General features: G+C 42.1%; 1 protein-coding gene across 1 annotated transcript in view; it reads right to left on the reverse strand.

The window, feature by feature from the left end:
- NYAP2 (neuronal tyrosine-phosphorylated phosphoinositide-3-kinase adaptor 2) overlaps positions 1–14863 on the reverse strand; it is a 196950-nt gene extending 182087 nt beyond the window's left edge. Inside the window, exons 1-2 of the mRNA XM_063131493.1 lie at positions 13718–14863; positions 8284–8523 (exon numbers count right to left, since the gene is read on the reverse strand). Coding sequence (XP_062987563.1) covers positions 8284–8489 — 206 coding nt within the window. The 5' untranslated portion in view covers positions 8490–8523; positions 13718–14863. The remainder of the gene's footprint in view (positions 1–8283; positions 8524–13717) is intronic.
- Between the last annotated feature and the right edge of the window lie 5581 nt (positions 14864–20444).

A 20444-nucleotide genomic window follows, 5' to 3' on the forward strand; every position in this document is an offset into this window, starting at 1 on the left:
GCTTTAGCCACACCAAATTTGAAACAGATCCATTCATCCATTGATTTTTTAGGATTTTTTTTAAAATTGTGGTTTTAAAATTATTATTTTTTAAATCGTCATTTTTAAAGATAAAGAGCTGAAAGTTGGCACCATGATAGCTTTTAGGTAGAGCTTTAGCCATACCAAATTTGAAACAGATTTGGGGCCAGTAGCAAACCTTGTTAACAACAACAGCAGCTTGCAATGAGTGAAGATACAGTCAGAAAAGATATTTGAGGGAAGGGGAGAATGTAACACACAGAGTATAGCAAAAGCTTCAAGGTACAGCAAAACCTACAAAAGCAGGAGTGAGTGAAGTTAATTTCAGATACATTGAATCTCTCACTTGTTCTTTATTTCAGTGATTTTAACATTAAGATGTTATGTAGAACAGATTTGTCTTAAATGTGTGCTGTAAAATCAGACATGTGACCAAGGCTATGTTTGGGTGGGCACGCCCCCTTGGTACTGGACACGCCCCCTTGGGGCGACCATGTTGTCCTCCTTTTTGGTTTCCAAAATATGGTCACCCTACCATTGTCAGCAGCTACTATTGCTCGTCCTTCTTTCACCTTTCCTACCACTTGCATGTTTGACAGGCAGAGAGCTGGTGATCAAAAAGCCAGTGGCTTCTACTGCTCCTCCTGTTTATCGCCACCATTATCTGGGCCGGAGCAAGAAGCAGGTGAACAAGAAGGTTGCAATGATGAAGAGGAGCAGCAATTCCAGGGGCTCTTGTCAGTTTGCCCCTGCTGGGTTTGGGCCTTCAGCAGGTGTCTGGCCATGCCTCCACTTGACACTGGCCCTGGTTGTGAAGGTAAAATGGTGTGTGTGTTGGGAGGGGGCATATCTACTTTTCTTAGCTCCCTGGAGGATTAAAAAAAAGAGAGTGTGCATTACAGTGAACTTGATTAATAGCATTCTTGCCCCCCCCCCCTCCCAAAGGGTTCATCTGGCACTACAACACATGGGAATAATAAGCTCATTCAGACTTTTGTTATTGTTGATTTATGGATTACATTATCCTAACATATAACTCTTTCATTGGCCACTGAGGGGAGATTTTACAGCCATACATTCTTTCGACAACAGCAACAACACCATAAAAGAGGACAGCATAGATTGGATAAACATGGAAAAATTCAATGCAAATGTGAAGTGGAGAATGTGAATGTTGGTTTCAGCTGTGAAGAGGCTGGCAGGTAAATGTCTGTAACCATAAGTGCCAATGTGTGAACCCAAAATACTCATCCTTCCTATAGCACCATGAATTGATGGAGCCTTGCTGACATTAATATCCAGAAGTAAAGATTCCAGCAGTTATTGTAGTACAATCTGTAAATTCCAGATAATATACATCTACAGTAATGAACAGACTTCCCGTGCTAATGAAAGCAGATCCTTGCTCCCTAGGACTTTTCTTTTGAATGAGAATGGTGTTGTATTTTGTTCTGTTAAATGTTATTAAAAAAAAAAACTTTAAAAAGGCTAACAATGAAATGACCATAGGTTAGTCACAGTCATATATAAATATTTGTTCTCTTAATCACCACATTAGCATGCTATTCTTTGCATGATTACTGATGGCTATATTAAAATTAGGTCAGAAATTCATCAGCTGACTTCATCCAGTAAGAGAAAAACATTCTCCATTCATAAAGGAGGGCTAGTTTAACACTTTAGAAGAAGAAGAGAAGTCCTACAACTCCTAGCATTCTCCAGCAGCATGGCCAGCTAGGGAATGCTGGGAGTTGTAGTAGGACTTCTTTCTGCCTAAACATGCCTAGGATTGCGCCCTTAGTTATTAAGGGAAACAAAGCCCTATGAAGAGAGACTGAAAGAACTGGGCATGTTTAGCCTGGAGAAGAGAAGATTGAGGGGAGACATGATAGCACTCTTCAAATACTTAAAAGGTTGTCACACAGAGGAGGGCCAGGATCTCTTCTCGATCCTCCCAAAGTGCAGGACACGGAATAATGCGCTCAAGTTAAAGGAAGCCAAATTCCAGCTGGACATCAGGAAAAACTTCAGGAAAACATCAGGAAAAACTTCCTGACTGTTAGAGCAGTACGACAATGGAATCAGTTACCTAGGGAGGTTGTGGGCTCCCTAGGTCACTAGAGGCCTTCAAGAGGCAGCTGGACAAGCATCTGTCAGGGATGCTTTCGGGTGGATTCCTGCATTGAGCAGGGGGTTGGACTCGATGGCCTTGTAGGCCCCTTCCAACTCTGCTATCTTATGATTCTAAGATTCTAAGAAATATTTTCTCTTGAGTATTTCCCCACACATACAATTAGCCATACGTTCCACCCTACTAGAAGTATTCTTCATGCCTTTGTCATTAATGAAAGCATTACTATCATTCCCATTTTATTCTAGGGTGAAATGTGCAATGCAAAGGGTCCTTCTCCTTGATACTTCTCATTTCCTTGGATCAGCCTTCCCCAACCTGGTGTGCTCCAGATGTATTTGACTACAACTCCCATTTCTGGCTGGGGTATGATAGGAGTTGTAGTCCAACACATCTGGAACATGTCAAGTTAGAGAAGGCTGCCTTAGAACATTCTCATAACTATTTTTTTAAGATACAAGACATTTATTGCATGATTCAGCACAGAATATCTATTTTTGAAAGCCCTGAATGGTAACAATTTGTTGGCATTAAAGGGCTCAGTGCTACTGCAAATCTTAGCTATAATTGTATGCAGAGTTACACAGACATATATCACTGTCTTCTGTGGCCTTTGTGATTATCCGCCTTCCCCATACTCCACCTGGAAAGTGGACTGACATGAATCCAGAAAAAAAGAAAGCCGTTTGGATGTATGTGGCACTTTGTGGCAATTGTTTATTTTTTTCATAGTTGTCCTCCACGAGGCAAGGATCCAATTCACAACTGATGAAATAGATGTCCCTAAGTGCACTCACCAGTGGCTGCTGATCTGTAAAAGTACAGCAAGCAAGCCCTCTCATTTCCCTGACAGAAGGATAAATCCTACATACCCAAACATCACTTGCTATATTCCATCGCTGAGAATATATGCATGTTAACTGATGGACAAATCAGTCTATATCTGGTCTGTGTCACTTTGGCATGTATTCAGTCGTACATTCATTTCATCCAATTTCCACATCCATCTGCAATTGTTTTTTAAAAAAACTGCATGGATATTTACATTTATTTTCAAACACAACTCTCCCTGATATATGCATCTTGTATGTCCATATTTCCCAAGTATTTGCATTTTGCACACAACATTCCTTCCTTGATATATTATTATATGCAACCTTTGTGCCAAGAACTACCTTGCAAAATTCAGAGAAGGGTGCAAGCTGAAAGATAACTGTCTTCTGATTGGAACATTCATCTGGGAAGTGTGAATTAAATTTGTTCACTTAAAAATGCAGACCGAGAAAAATTCTTTCCCATTCCCAGTGTGAAGGGCCCCATTGAATCCTATTGTGTTTCAGGGGAAGTGAGGTGATATGAAACCAGTGCAGTGGGCATGATGTCTGTTCCGCATTTGCAGCTCAACAGTGATACTGTGGTCCTCAAGCAATGAGTATACATAGGTAAATTTAGCAATTTAACAAATATCTCAAGAAAAAAAATATCTGCTGCTTCTAAAGGGAAAAAAAGAACACATGAATATTACCCAAATCTTCTGTAAGATTCTCCTTCTCTTCTGCAGCCAAAGAATAGCTTTTCTATTCCTACCCTCCCACCCCCCATATGGCTGCTGGATAAGGAACAGTGATACTGGTGCACCAGACAGCACTGTCTGGAGATTAATAGATAGTCTGTTTCGCTGTTTTGTTTCTAATCTATCAAGCACTCAAAAACATGTCCTCCATATAATTAAAACAAGTGAATCTCTCCAATGTGCTTAGAAAGAATAGATTTCTTCCCAGGCCTAAGTCCCAGTCAATGTGATCATTGCAATTATTAATAAATTCTAGATCAAAAATGGGCCATGCCTTCAGCACGGAAAGCCGTTTTGGAAATATGTCACAAGCCTGAGGGCTGTGGCTAATTTGCATGTAAAATTAGCATAATCTGCACATCATTCACATGTATCTCATACAATGAGCTGCAGCTGGGGGAACCTAATTGCATCTATTAGACAATTTCTACATAAGAATACTGCATATCCTAAATATGAAGAAAAAAATGAGTAGATCCTTGAAAGAAGATTCTTGGGCATCACAGTTCTCAATCATAGGCATCAATGGCAAATTCAGACAAAATGGAAGTACTGATAGTAGAAGGAAAGCTCAATCCAGGAAGAGATGGTCAGCATGTTCTAGATGGGATTGCTCTTCCCCTCATAGTGTGCAGTTTGGGATTTCCCTGGACTCCACTAGCACAGTTTGGGAGTTTCCTGGACTTCTTGGATTGCCATAAGTAGGGATATATTAACCCTGTTCCTTTGTTTGTTCTTCCAAGAATATCCACTACTTCTATGAGTAAAAAGCTAGCACACAAGTAACATTATCCTTATGAGTTGGGAAACCACTTTGGTCAGCCTGTATAACAGGCGTGGGCAAACATTTCCCTTTTGAGGGCTGCATTCCACATGCAAGCTGCTTGAAACCATATTGAGCCCAATGTTGGAACTTGGCCAGCTGTCTGTAGGGTGTGCCTGCATAGCCTGGTCCCAACATCTTCTTTGAGACCTTGCCATATTGAGCAGGGAGTCTGCAAAGGGTTTCCATTTATGTCCAGGTAAACACAAACAGAAGCTCCTGGTTGATCAGAGAAGGTAGGCTTCATGATCACGGGGAAGCTTCTAACTGTGTAAAGCTGAATGTGAACAGAAACCTGCTGCAGACCTTTCTTCTCAATGCAGGAAGTTGGCTATTTCTTGGATACTGGCTTACTATATGGATTGCTTCTCCTTGCTGTGTGTGTGTGTGTGTGTGTGTGTGTGTGTGTGTGAGAGAGAGAGAGAGAGAGAGAGAGAGAGAGAGAGAGAGAGAGAGAGAGAGAGAGAGAGAGAGTTTCAGTGCCTCTACAAAACATTCCTAGTCGTGGCTTGTGATGTATTACTGTTTATTGCTATTTATCTAGGATGTAAATGTTGTTTGGACTTCAAATGGTAAGGATGGTAAGTGGTTAATTCTGTTGGGAGGGGAAATGAGAGCATGGAATGTTGGAGTGAATGCTGATTGCTTGTTGGATTCAAGTGTTTGAAGGGGAGTGACAGCAGCTAGAAGCATTTGGAAGTTGTGAGTGGAGAGTTATCAGAGTGAGAGAGAGAGTCTGAGTTTGTCTGCTGAAGGGGTTAGATCAGAGTAGGATCAGCACTTACCTGTTTTGGGAAAAGAGGGAATAGGAGGAGATAGATTTAACTAGTGGGTAAAGTAGGCAAGGATGCGTGATATATACTGTACTGTAACAAACAAGTATTGCAACCAGTGAAACCACAAGACTGAGAAACTGCACGAACTTACTTATTGTTAAATAAAAGTTATTTGTTTCATAAACTAGATTGGATTTTTAAAGTACCTGAGGTGATATTGGGATATATGGTGGTAGCAGTGAAGTAAAAGGGTGAATAGAGTGGAGCACAGAGTGCTGGGCTGGTTGCTGTGGGGCCAAGAAGCGTCAGTGAATCACAGGACCATTGAGCAGCAATATTCTGACTGGATCCATTGTTGGGATCCTTTATAGAGAAAGGTAAAAAGGAGACCCAAAGAGAGCAGTTGTGATATGGCTCTATTGCTTGGGTGGGGAAGGCATGAGGTGGCAATCCTGCAAATACATCTTTATGGGAGTAACAACTAACAGGCAGAGACAGTTTCAGTGGCCTAACCTCCATTTGCTAATATCATACGCTGCGCCACTTATGTGCTCAAATATTCATGCTTCATTTACAGGTTTGTTTTTAACATTCCGTCCTAAGTTAGATTCACATAATGCTTTCCCTGGGCGCTTTAGTGTTCATGATCATCTTATGTAATCGCAAAGAGGAACAAAGAATCATAGTTTGTTATGATTTTTTCTCCTATAAAGACATCTTGTTTGATTAAAATTGATTACTGGTCTTTAGAGATGCTTCTTTAGGGATGCTTCCCACCATCACCACCACATTCATTCTGTGCAATCCAGTGTTCATTTAAAGAAAAGAAAAAGGCAATATTGACATGTATGTAAAGAAATGCATGCACAGCTGAAGCCTTCTCTGTAATATTCCCCATTGCAGAGCAGGCTACACGGCTCATTTTTAAAACTGGCTTGTTTCATCAGCTGTGGTAACAACAGTATTGGAAATCACTGTGGCTGCATTTAGGTTCTTGTACCCACATTTAAACAGCTTTTAAAGAAAAAGATCATGTCAAAACCTTGGAATCAGTGATGCAGTCCAGTACTTGAAAACCAGACTCTCCCTACATTATAACCTCTGGCAGGGAAAGAGGTTATGGCTGAGGTAGGGTAGATATCCCTCAGACATAGGCAGCAGAAGAATCCTTTTATTTATTTATTTATTTATTTATTTATTTATTTATTTATTGTATATAGGCATGGCCCTGGATTGTAGCTGTAGGCTTTATATTAGTGCTGTGCATGGACCCCCCGAACCACTTCATGGCCCGATCTGGAACTTCCGGATCGGGCCCAAACTGCTTTGGGTCGATCTGCCCGTCCCCCGCTCCGCTCCACAGAGCGAGATCTGGAGGAGCGGATCGAGATTTTTTTCCCCTTCCCCACTTACTTGCCTCTGCAGTGGACAGCAGAGGCAGGTAAGTGGGGAAGGGGGGGCAAAATTATTATTATTATTATTATTTATTTATATAGCACCATCAATGTACATGGTGCCAAATGGGGCCAAATGAGCCCCCCTCTCCCCTGCCTCCTTACCTGTGTCCATCGTAGTCCATCGCGGGCTTCAATTGAGGCCCCGGCTTGAAGCCAGAAGAGAAGGCCGCGGCCTCTTCCAGCTTGAAGCCGGGGCCTCAACTGAAGCCCACAACAGACACAGGTAAGCCCCCCCTGCCCCCTTACCTGGCTCCATCGCCGTTGCCGCACAGACTGCGGCGGCGGCAGTTGAGCCAGGTAAGCAAAATCTCCCCGCCCCCTTACCTGTGTCCGTCGCGGGCTTCAATTGAGGCCCTGGCTTCAAGCCAGAAGAAAAGGCCATGGCCTGCTTCCGCTTGAGGTCTGGCCCTCAGTTGAAGCCCGTGACGGACCACAACAGAGCCAGGTAAGCCCCCTTACCTACCACCTGCCCCCTTACCTGGCTCTGCCACTGTCACCGCATGGACAACAGCGGCGGCAGCAGAGCCAGGTAAGCCAAACTCCCCCCGCTCCCACCAAAGCGAAGCAGAGCACAGCCCTACTTTACATGTGCACTGCCAGATTTCTCACGTATGTGCACAAACTCTCTTCTGCTACTCTCATGAGGCAGGACCCCCTCATTTTGCTTTCCCTGATGTTTTATAGGAGGACCAGCTTAGGCTATTTATGTATTTATATGAGTGTTAAATGTATCTTGTACCAACTGGCAGATGCCTTCAGAGCAGTTCATAATCATAACACCCCCCAAACAACCATTCAACCATAATGCAAACAAGAAATACAGCAATGAAAATATCAAAATATGAGAATATTAAAATATTGAAAACATTGAACAGCCATAGTAAAATTGACAAAGCAACAGATTAAAGGTGAAATTCCTACTTAAAGAGGAAGGTCTTAAACAGTATACAATTAAGGTGCCAGGAGGATCTCCCTGGGAAAGGCAGGGGATCACTACAGAGAAGGCTCTTATCCTTTGCACCATTGTGGGCAGAAACACCCAGAGAAGAGCATCTGAAGACTATCTTAAGCAAACGGGCAGGAACATATGGGAGAAGATGCTCCTTCTGGTCCTAATCTGTTTAGGGTATTAAATACTTTGAACTAGGCTTGGAAACTGACTGGCAGTCAGTGCAGTTGAAACAGCACTGGACTGATATGTTCAAAACGGCCAGTCCTAGTACCTTTCTTGCTGCTCTGTTTGTACATTAGCTGCAGCATCACTAGTCACTATATGCTAATGGAGCTAAGGCAATTTCATTAAGCCACCCACATCATTGGTCTACCTCCCAACCCAGCCCCAGTTCATTGAAATCTCCATCAAAACCCTCTCAAAGTGAAGACTTGCTATTTTACTGTCTAACCAACCTTCCAGACTATATTTCTGCAGCAGGTTTTTAACAGGCCTATTTACCCTTGGCCAATCATTTCTGCTTTGAAAAAACAAAAGCTTTGATACTAACCGTTTTATTGCTTCTTCTTGTTTCCGGCGCTTTTCGTTCTTTTCTTTCAAGTAAGCCAGGTTCGTTTCATTCCTCATGCGATCATTCTCTCGAGCAATGTCAGACGCATTCTGTATAACCAAGCGATCATAAGCCTTCATGCCCATGTCTTCAATATACTGGAGAAAAGTGCCCAAAGTGACCTCCTCCTGATTAGAACTCATCATCTTGTGGGAGACAATAAACAGAGGAAAATACTTCCTGTGGGTTGACAAAAGGAAGAAAATGAAGTCCATACAAGTAAATCATTTCCAGTAACATTTAGCTCAGTATGAAAGAAATATGTCTGAAAGATATCAACATTTTCAAACTTGGTTTCATTTAAGGCTGGAGGAGAGAGATGTGGATAACTCTTGGATTTTATATTTTCAAGAATGGGGGATCAGCCATTGTATTTCATTGTCCCAGCAGTCTTGGATCCTGCATAGCATCTAATTAAGCAAAATCCAATTAAGGATGCTGTCTCCTCCTACACTCTTATGTCTGTGGCTGCTATCCAGTGAAGTATTCAAACCAGATCCATATGTGCCTTCAGGTTTATTGTGTCATCTTTACTCTAACATTTTTACTCCAACAGGTATGCACTTCTAAACACTCTCCTGATTAGAAAAGACAACCCAGAAGAGTTGCCTTTTCAGGAAGAAGAGCTCAGAACCATCTTGATAAGCCCCAAAGGGAATGTAGTGATGATATATATGCTCATGGGTTGGGACAACAATACCTAATGGAACACCTCTCCCGACATGAAACTACCCATACACTGCGTTCAACATCTAAGGTCTTCCTCCAAGTGCCTACTCAGAGGGAAGCTTGGAGGATGGCAACAAGGGAGAAGGCCTTTTCGGTGGTGGCCCCCCGACTGTGGAATGATCTCCTCAATGAGGCTTGCCTGGCACCAACACTGTTAACTTTTAGTTCCAGGTCAAGACTTTTCTCTTCTCCCAGGCATTTAACAGCATTTAACAATGCTAAGTTTGTTTTCTAATTGACCCCAGAACTGCTGTTTTTTAAATGGATACTGATGTTTTTATACTGTTGTTTGTATGTTTCTGATGGTTTTTAAATTTTGTATACTTTGTAATGTTTACTCTTTTAACTTTTGTGAACCACCCAGAGAGCTTTGGCTGTGGGGTGGTATATAAATGTAATAAATAATAAATAAAATGTGAAAAGTATTCATTCATTATAATCATCATTGGTTTTAAGCACTTGGGGAAGAATGTATAACCTCAATATGCAGCCTCATGTTTATAGTGGAGCAGTTATGCGGTGTGGATGAGTGAACAAATTCTGTGATGTTATAATGTCAACAAAACAAATGGCATTCATATCCCTCCCAGAATTTGCAAGAGTAAAGGCATGATCTTTGACTGAAAGATTACTCTGCACTAGCGGAAGGGAATTCTGCTCATTCAGAGTTTTTGTTTTGTTTTGTTTTGTTTTGTTCAGTTCCCCATCTTCAACCCTCTGTGCCCCTCTCCCAAAACTGGCTCCATAAGTATGGGAACTCTTTGGAGGGATTTATCAGAGGACATAGGGAACTACAGGTAGAGTGAAACTAGCAACTCCCGCAAGTTAAGGAAGTGCCTTCAGGCGAAAACTTTTTTTAAATGCCTTTACACTGATGTTATTACCTAGCTACAATCAACTAATTGAGGTTCATTTATCTATTTTTTCATCTCTCTTTCTCTCTCTGGGGCTGTCTATATGCGGGGGAAGCCCCATGGTGGGCTTCCCCCGCATATACTACTGAGCATGTTCACACCCAAATGGGTTGTTTTAAAGGTTTTCTGCAACTTGAGGGGAGCATTTTCCTGTTACAAACCTCAGGTTCCAATCAGGAGCCCAGCCTTGGTTTTGATACTGGTGGCACTCACCACCTGAATTTGCTGTTCAACAGAGTGGTTGGTACCCAGCCACCTCGTCAGCACTGGTATATATGGTTTAAGAGTTTAGAGTCGAAGTATAAGGCAGAATGAAAAGATAGGCTGCAACAAGTCAGCAGTTTGTGTAGGCTAGGAAGGTCATCACTTCCTCTAAAGCAAAGCATGGTTTAAAATTCTCCCCATTTTCTCTTCATCTTTCAGCTAGAGTCAAGATGCAGTTGCAGGATAGGAAGAAATTCCTTCAAATCAGCCCCTGCAATCAGCTGTCAGCAGGGACGAAATGGAGTTCACTGGAGAACATGTTATTTTTAACTTTGACTCTTCCTGCCAGTTTATGGCAAGGTCAAGCAGTTCACCGACTCATCATTTTTCCCCCTGTGAGTGCGCTCCCATGACTAAATGAAATATTATTATATAACAATTCACATGCAATTTCTGTAAATGAGGATAAATAATTGATTTGAGTTTTCAATCCAGCAATGAGGCAATCAAGCATTTCTGACTTCTTTTTTTAAAAAAAGTGCTGACTTGCTAGGTTGAAGACATGGAAGAATGCAGATGTAAAGACCACTGAGTAAAGTAAAAACCCACACGATGAAGGTACTGCCACTAAACCCCAATGCCCTGATCCAGACAGAATCATGCCTACTTAGATGTGTAAAGAGGTGCTCTATGTGTGTGGTTCCTGATCTCATCCAACAGTGGAATGAAAGAGAAGTGGCCCATTGCTTCATCAGCAATCCCTTATGCTGATCATGGGCTGAGAGGGAAAACAGGGGGCTGAAATTATTCCTCTTCTAACCTCTTTCCTCAAATAGATGGCTAGGCTTTTTTGCAGATTATCTGACTGGGATTATGGATGATGATGCATGTGTGCTTGATGTAGAGTGACCATATGAAAAGGAGGACAGGGCTCCTGTATCTTTAACAGTTGCATAGGGAATTTCAGCAGGTGTCATTTGTATATGTATGGAGAACCTGGTGAAATTCCCTCTTCATCACAACAGTTAAAGCTGCAGGAGCTATACTAAAGTGACCAGATTTAAAAGAGGGCAGGGCACCTGCAGCTTTAACTGTTGTGATGAAGAGGAAATTTCACCAGGTTCTCCATATATACAAATAACATCTGCTGAAATTCCCTTTTCATTACAACTGTTAAAGATACAGGAGCCCTGTCCTCCTTTTCATATGGTCACCCTAGCCTGATGCTGCATGTGTGTATAATTAGATTAAAAGTTCCCATGTGTCCAGGCTTCCCCATTCTTGGGTCGGCAGAGAAAATTCTTCCATGGCAGGAAAAAATTTGCATAAGCAGAGGGATGGAGAACTTCTTCTCCATTGAAGAGCATGGCAAAGTCCTTTCAGGGGTGTAAAATCAGTGTGTGCATCAGACCACTGTTGTGTGAAAAGAGCCCCCTGCTTGGCTGCATTCTAAAATAGTGACAGTTCCCATGATGATGATACATCATCATCATCATCATATATATGCAATGAAAACCCCATAAAGATCACATGATACATGAAATCTCTACCCACAGCGCTTGCCATATCCAGCTGTCACTACACTGGTTACATTTCAAGCATCTACCACTCTGCAATTTGCATGTGTGATTTGAGTTGTATGAAATGCTGTGGTGTAGGGTAAACAAAATGTGGGCATAGGGTGGAACAGGTTGCTAATATAAAGGCAACGGGTGCCTTCTACATTGCACTGTTATAAATAACACATTCCGTTTGGTTTGATGGGTATACATTCCTATTGGAATATATTATTGGAATATATTTCCTTTTGGTTTAATGGTTATTGATCAGATCTTAAAGCACCAGTTCTTTTCTTTTCAGTTAGATAGAAGAATGTAAAGGGTCACAGCCATGTAGTTCATCGTGTGGTATGATTCCAAGCTCACAGGAGTTGATGTGCATATCCTAGTTCTATCTCATCTCTCTCTCTCCCTCCCTCCCTCTGCCTCTCTCTCTCTCTCTATTTATATGCTCACTCCTCAGTGCATGCATTTGCTAGCGTAACAATGAGCTCATCAAAAGTGTAATATTTTAACCACAGTTGTAGTGGCTGGGCTCCCCTTTCATTGTGTGCTGTTTGAATTGCTTACAAGACAGTAAAGTGCAATGAGGCTGGGCCACATCCCATTTCTAGCAGACTGCTGACTACAGCACCACTGTTAAAGACCTAATGGCACTGGTGTATTAGACACTGGGTTCCTCCCCCCTTCCCCCATTCAGAGTTGATGCCTTTTATGAAATGGCTTTTAGAAGACACATTATTTCTCTGATAGGCACATTGTCAATGAAGCTCTCATATTACGTCTGGCTCCTGCCTTGTTACTTTTTAACTGGACTTTATTTTTTAAAAAGGAAATGTCTTCCAATTCCACATGGTCCACCTGCTGGGAAGCAAGCTATAGGTGTTCACGTGCATTGCACTAAAGTTGTACGTAATGTTAAATCTAGAGCAAAGTCTGCTCACATCAACTCTCCTAACATTCCCATACAAGACCAGACTTTCCACAAACTTTCTATAACTGTTGTTGCCTACCCTTGCTGTAAACAAAATTAGTTTTGCCAATTGTAAATGGAGTCACCAATCACATGAAAAGGTTAACAGGGCCTCTTTCAGAAAAATGAGAAACACGCCTTGCACATCTAGAAAGGAAGCCACACTTCTATAGAGTTGTATTTATCTAAAGTCTTTTTGTGTGTGTCATCACAAACCCTGTGAATTTGACATTTTGCACAATGGACAGGTGGTTGAACTCCTTAAAGCTTCCATAATGTAAAGTACTGTCATTGTTGTTGTTGTTTACTTGTTAATAAGAAGCCACTTTTGTCATGAAGCCCTTACATACGTGTTTTGATCCTGAATACACAATTTCCTAACAAGGAAGTAACACGTAGTTGGATACCTAACATCCAGGTATACCTATATTGGGGGGGGGGTTAAATTTATCCCAACAGTATTGGCAAAATTTGTGTTTTAACTCAGAGGAAAGACTTAAAAGCCTTTTGATTAAGTATATATTTTCCCTTTTTGTAAAGGTGTGTGTGGAGGGGAGAGAAAGTGGAGATCTTTGGGTTAAGAGAAACATGCTTAAAATGTTGTGAAATATTTATGGTGTGGCATGTCTAATAAGTAACTAACACAGCTGTTATGTATTATATCAAGTAATATGTCAGAAAAAAATAGCAAGCAACCTTTTAATAATTTAGCATTTCTTTTACAAAGGAAAATTCCACCCACCAAATGTTCTTATTATCAGACAGCCTAATGTGTAGAAGAACATAAAATAATCTCAAATACATTACAGTGTTGTTTGGTTTAGCTGCGGTTTCATTAAGATTTCCAAAACAGGCAAAGTTCTTCATTAGATATTTCTGGGTTGCAAATCATTCCATGTCTGCAAATACACTTCTCTGATAAGCATTGTTATTTCATTAACATGCCTGGGAAAATGCTTTTTTAAAAAAATAAAATAAAAATAGCATGTACGTACCAAGATTAAAGTCCTCGGAGGACTGCTAAGTGCAATAATTAAAGGTGACTTTGTCTGTTAAAAGCCCTTTCCCGTGGTTTATCTCAGTGCAGTCTGAAGGGATATTTCAGCACCATACGGAACAGATTTTGTAGATTGGCTCAGTTTTGTCTTCTTCTTCAATTAAAGTGCTTGAGATCTTCTTGGCAAAGATATCCAGATTGTAGCATTCTGCATCTCTCAAAGTCAGTGTGTCGCTGCTGTATTCAAACGACAGACCTTCTCGCCCGTGAAGAATTAAAAATAGCCTTTCGAAGTTTGACTTACAAAAAAATACAGCGGTGTGGGGGAAAAGATAGGACCTAGCATCTTAAATCCACATTGAGAGAAAGGACGCCTAAGGGGGCACCAAGGGCGCCCTGCTTTGAAGTCCAATGGGAAAGAAACGGGAGGGTTTTTCTGCCCAGTTCGCCACGCAGAAGAAGATCACGGCAGCAACATTTGCGACGGCAGAGAGGTGGCTAAGGTGCCTCATTGGGGTGGCTGCTGTGGAGACCAAGAGAAAGGAAAAGAAGGGATAGAAAACATCCTAGCCCAATGGCTTCTTGCAGCAGAAAAAGATGCTCCCGCTCTCGCTCTCGCATGGCCACCTAGACACGGAAGGTTTGAAACGGTCTCTCTCACTCTCTCCCCCCCAAGACTACAGGCAGGCTCCGTCTCCCTCTCTGTTGATGCTGTTGTTGATTAATCAGGGATTCTCAAACAAAGAGCCAGCCTACCTTCGGCTACCAGCAGTAATCTGGGACTCCGCTTTCCCTGCAATCCGCTCGCGTCCAGCCGCCAACCAGCCAGCATTCTAGCACCTTGGACAGTTCCCGCTGGCTTTCCTTAGGCCCATTTGGGGAGGGGGCGGGAAGGAGGCGAAGGAACAAGTGAAGAAATGGCAAGAGACCGGAAAGGAGCAGCAGCAGCAGCCGTAGACTTTGGCGAGCTGTCCCCAGGGGCGCAGCTGCTCATTAAAGCCCTCCTATCTAGGCAACAGATCCTCTCCCTTTTATCTTCGCGGTGCTGAAGTCTGATTAGCAAAATAATCCGGGTTGGGCGGGTGCGCAATCCGAACCCGTTCAGCCTCTCTAGGTAGGACAGGAAAGGAGACGGCACGGTTCCATTCTTCCCCCCCACCCACTCTCACAAACGCACACCCGCGCGCACACGCAGCACCACCCCTCCAAATTGTTCCTCCACAGAGAATGGGCAAGTTAACCTTTAGCCCATGTTATGGCTCCAGGAAATGAGCAGCCACTTAGAGGGAACATCTAAGTCTCCGTTTGAGACCTCATATTGATGTATCGTTTGCACTCGCCCCTCACCGTAAAAGCCGTGCGAGGCTCACAATTACTGCTGACGCAGATGAGGGCTGCTGCTTGGGGAAAGGTAGGAGGAGCTTTTTAACCTCATCAAAACAACCTCCCACCACCTGCTCCCGCTGCATGAGAACAGACACCCCCCCTCCTACTTGGAATGAATATCCAGATAATGATGTGATTTGTAGGGCAGAGAGGCGCTGGGGAAGGCATCTTCTGACAGGAGGAATGTTTCGGGGTGAGGGGAATTGCCTCACCGTTTCATGCTCTCCTGCCAAGTTCACCTCTTCAAAGAAATATTTAGTTTCTGTTTACTGATTCAATGAAAGGGGAAAGACCTTCAGTCCACCTAGCCCATTCTTTCACGATCTGGTGTAATGGCAATGCTAGCTGGGGCTGATGAGAGTTAAAGTCCAAAACATCTGGAGGGCACCAGGTTGAGGAAGCCAGAACTAGACCTAACCTGTGTTTCAAGTCAGGCTCATCCATCTATCCCATAGCTGCTAGAGTTCAGTTTGTGCCACCGACAACATGATATTCTATGAGCAAGTTGACTTCAGAAGAAGTGCAGAAGAAGCAAGAGTTTCTGAGGACTTGCGCAAGCCAGCCATGTTATAAATATTACAAAGCTGAGAGAGAGAGAGAGAGAGAGAGAGAAAGAGAGAGAAAGCCCAGTTCTGGATAATTCATCCAACCCAGCTAAAGCAACCTGGATGGAAATCCTCAATCCCAAATATGACAATTAATAAGAAATCAAGAAAGAGCAAAGACCATTTACTGAGATTTTTGCAAAAGATATTTCTGAAGGTGGTGGCGGTGGCAGTGGGGACTTAGCTGTATACAACCCCAAAATCTGACACTAGCTGTGATGGAAGTAGGTCTTGTGTGTGTGTGTGTGTGTGTGTGTGTGTAGGTATCTTAACTTCATCAGCCTGATCCAGCTAGCAATCATACTTGCAAATGTTGCTTTGTGCCCCAATCTGCAGCCAGATTCCCTATTCCAACACACCAAGCAGGGCCATGATTCAGGATGGGGAAGAGTCATTCAGGTTTAGTCCATTATCTTTAGCTCACATCTTCCCTTCAGAAGCTTGATAGATATTGTTTGGATTATCTGAATTGCTTTTACATACATGTAGTAGAGTTGAAATGGGTCCCTATGTATTTCTTTTTAAAAATGTCCTGACTCCAATAGATTGCAGACGATACATCAGAACAGAAATCGCAAGGTATCTTTCACAATCCTAAAATGCTTGGGGGCAGTGTGTTTGGGGTTTTTAATTTTGATTTCATGTGTATGCTTTTTGTCTTTAAATTCTCTAATTATGTATTATACACACATACCAACCGATGTTGGGTGGACATACATTCTGCCCAAACTGGTGCATTCAAATTCTAAATTCTAAAAGTAATGACCATACACTCACAAGACAATCTTATGCAAGATTACTCTGAAGTCCATTGAGTTCTGTTGGGCTTACTCCGAGGAGATGCCCAGGATTACAGCTGGGGTTCACAGAAGGGGCAAATTATATTTCTAGGTGGGCGAATTGTGTCCCATACATTAAGATCTTTGAAAGAAAAATAATGATATATTTCACAGTAAAAGCTTCCATCCTAAGCATATTGTCTCTGAAATAAATGGGAAAAGGGTTACCTTGGACCTATACCACAGAAGGGGAAATTAATTTTGATTTTGAAAAATATTAATTTGTGGTTAGAATTTATTTTCTTTTTTCTTTTCTTTTTTTTACTATTAAGCACCCCATATATAAAGAATAAATTAAGTTAATCCTCCCTCCTGCATGTCAGATGTTTCCCTTACCCCCTCAATGGATTGCCAGTGGTCTGTTGGCATCTTGAAGAGTGTGTCAGTAGCTGAAAAATGTGTAGCCTTTGTTGACTCAAGAGCTGCATCTGAACTGAAGAGCTATACAGACGATGACATATGAATGCACTTGTACATTTGAAAAGTGCCTTTCCTTCAACTAATGACATGAGTCTAGCAATGGTGGAGGAGGACAATCGGTGAACAGTATTTTGTTCAATATACAACAAGAGGCACTGTACATCTGCCTTCCCTAACCTGGTGCCATCTCAGCATTCCCAACTGCTAGCCATGCTGTCTGGGGCTGATGGGAGATGAAGTTCAAAACATCTGGTGGGCATGAGGTTCAGGAAGGCTGCTGTAAATATTGTATTCTTGGAAATCCTTTTAAGTGTAACCACAGTATCCTCCTGGAATGCCTCCATGAGTTGGGGGTTGGAGGCACTGTTCCACAGTGGTTCAGCTCATACTTGTGGATCAGTACAAGAGAATAGCATTAGGGGACTGTACTTCTGCCCCATAGCAGTTGAACTGTGGGGTGCCAAAAGACACCCTCCTTTCCCCAATGTTATTTAATATATGCAGCTGTTGGGAGCAGTCATCAAGAGATGTGGGGCAAGGTATCACCAGTATGCTGATGACACCCAGCTCTATTTCTCTGTAACATCTGAATCAGGAGAGGCTGTGCACATTCTGAACCAATGCTCAGATACAGTTATGGCTTGGATGAGGGCCAACGAACTGAAGCTGAATCCTGATAAGGGTTGGTGGGTCTCAGGTCCAAGAATTGGGGTGTTTGCCTGAACAGTCTCCCTCTGAAGGAGCAGGAGTTCCTGTCTGTAGTTTGGGGGGGGGGTGCTCCTAGATCCATCTCTGTTACTGGAGGCCCAGGTGAGCTTGGTGGTCCAGAGTGCCCATTATTAACTTCAGTTGGTCCACCTGCTACACCCATTCTTGGATAGGGATAGCCTAGCCATGGTCCTTAATGCACTGGTAACCTCACATTACTATTGTACTGTGCTCTATGTGGGGCAGCCCGTGTGTGGTTCAGAAGCTGCAGCTAGTGCAGAACACAGCAGCTAGGGTGCTCACAGGGACACCTGGCTCTGCACAAATAAAATTTGTATTAAAAGAACTGCATTGGCTGCCTGATAGCTACCAAGCCACATACCAGGTTATATTGTTATCCTACAAAGCGCTTGGGAGCAGCATACCTAGCAGACCGGCTTCCCTTATATACACCCAAATGACAACTATGATCTTCAGAGGAGGTCCTACTGGTCATTCTGAAATAAATGAAATGCCGTCATGAAGAACCTCAGTGGCAGGCCTTCTCTGTGGTAGCACCCACCCTCTGGAAAACCCTGCCATGTGTGGTTTGGGAGGCAGAAAACTTAACATATTTGAAATGCCTCCTAAAAACATACCTTTTTTTTTACACAGGCTTTCCCTGGTTTTTAATATTAATGGGTTTTTTAAATTTATCTACACTTGTTTCATGTTTTTTAATTGTGCACTGCCCAGAGAGCTTCAGCTGAAGGCCAGTATAAAAGTGTAATAAATAAATAAAATAATTTCTTATTCTGCCTGAGTTTCCTCTTGAAGGTATCTCCTGATCATCTTCAAAGCTTTGAGCCTTTATCCAACTTTTCGGCATTTCAAGAAGTTGTTTATTATTACTGACTACAGACACATTTAACCTCACACTGAGTTAATAAGTATTTGAGGCCACAGCAAGACTTCTTGTAGGTCAGCAAACATGAAATGGGAGCTGTCATTTATATTTATATTACACGTACCCCTGTATTCTATTATACCACCTTTCTTTAGTTAACCACAGGATGTTTTTTAGATGGGCAAGTGTAGCCAACTCTAACTCAATGGAAAATGTGTTCTTACTGAAGCAGGCAGAACTTCTAAATGGCCATAGATGATTGATAGATATATAGATAGATATGATAGATTAGATTAGATTAGATTGACAGACAGACAGATAGATTTATAGATAGATGATGGACAGATAGATTGCTCAATAGTGAGGCACTTCACTAGGAAACATGAAGATGCCTTCAGACCATTGGTCCATATACCTCAGCATTGTCTAGATTTACTGGACCAGATTGACTGGTTGCCTCATTCTAGGGTCTCAGGTAGGAGTCTTTCACAGTCCTTCCTGTAGGTACAGGTTGGCTCTGGGTCCCTCTGCATACAAAGTATGTACTCTACCACTGAGCTACATCCATTCCCTAATTAGACATGACTACTATTAACATGAACATTTATTTATTTATTTATTTTTAAAAGTGTGTGTGTGTGTGTGTGTGTGTGTTAACCATATTACAATGTTTGGATTTAAATGATGTTTCTTATTTAACTTGCATGGTTGGCATCAGTCTTCTATTCATAACTCTGATCATGCTAAGCAAAATATATAGTTCAGTGAAAACCTAATGATGACACAATTTTGCAGAGAATAACAACACATGATGCCCTGGAATTCTACGAGGAAACATTGACAACAACAGTGGAGGAGGGGGAATCTTTATGAAATGAGCTAAGATTGATGGAAGCGGCTATCATCTGAAAATGGTACCTCCTCTGGAATTTAGGTTTTACACATATCAGCATCAGGTTTCCTCCCCTATATTTCAGTGTCTATTTCTCTTTGTTCTGATAAGCTGATAGAGAAACTTATTAAGATACTGTGTGGCTCAAACTGTATTACAATAGATTTTATTATCTACTTTTAATTGCATTCCACTAAATACAATTAGAATAGAATCAAAGCTTTCAGAAGAGTAGAGAATAGAGTCCTTCAAACCCTAATTCAAATGACCTGTTAATACCTAATGCTGTAGGTAATAGGAGCTTGAATTATGAATGCATCAATAAGTGCTGACAAAATCAGCCTTATTTCTTATTAAAAATGACTTGTTCCCACAATAAATTATAGATTATATACTAGGGAGGGCTCTGTTGAGCAATAACTTTGGGCTACATGTACATATTTGTGCACAGGGCCCCTCAATTATAAGCATTTGAGCTTAACTGTATTGTCTTGTGTGTGTTGGTGCAATAATAGCCCTGTTCAAGTATGATTAAAAGTGGTGAAACTCACCACACAAGCAGGAACAAGTCCACGCCGATTAGCCATGGGGCTGACACCATATCATACCAAAGTTCCCCCACAGGCATCCACACATACAGGGCAAAATGCCTGCAGTGAGGAGGCCTTTGCACATAAAGCAAAGTGATCAGGGATCAGTTGTACGCAGGCATTTTGTGCTGCATGTATGGATGCCTATGGGAGGAGTTTCATCACAATGTGATGTTGGGGATGGGACAACTCAGCATGGCCTTCTTCCTGCTCACCAGGTGAGTTTCACCACTTTTAATCAGGCCTGAATAATAGGGCTATCATTTGCCTCGGTCCTGAACCCAAAATCTGTGTCGAAGCAGGCTAATTTGGCCTGCCTCAGCCAAAATCCGGTTTGGGACCGGATTGGGCCACCTTGGCTCAAAGCAGCCAAAGGATTTCAAGCTGATTCAGCCCAAT

This window comes from Elgaria multicarinata, chromosome 8 (genome assembly GCF_023053635.1).
Source record: "Elgaria multicarinata webbii isolate HBS135686 ecotype San Diego chromosome 8, rElgMul1.1.pri, whole genome shotgun sequence".
Taxonomy (NCBI): domain Eukaryota; kingdom Metazoa; phylum Chordata; class Lepidosauria; order Squamata; family Anguidae; genus Elgaria; species Elgaria multicarinata.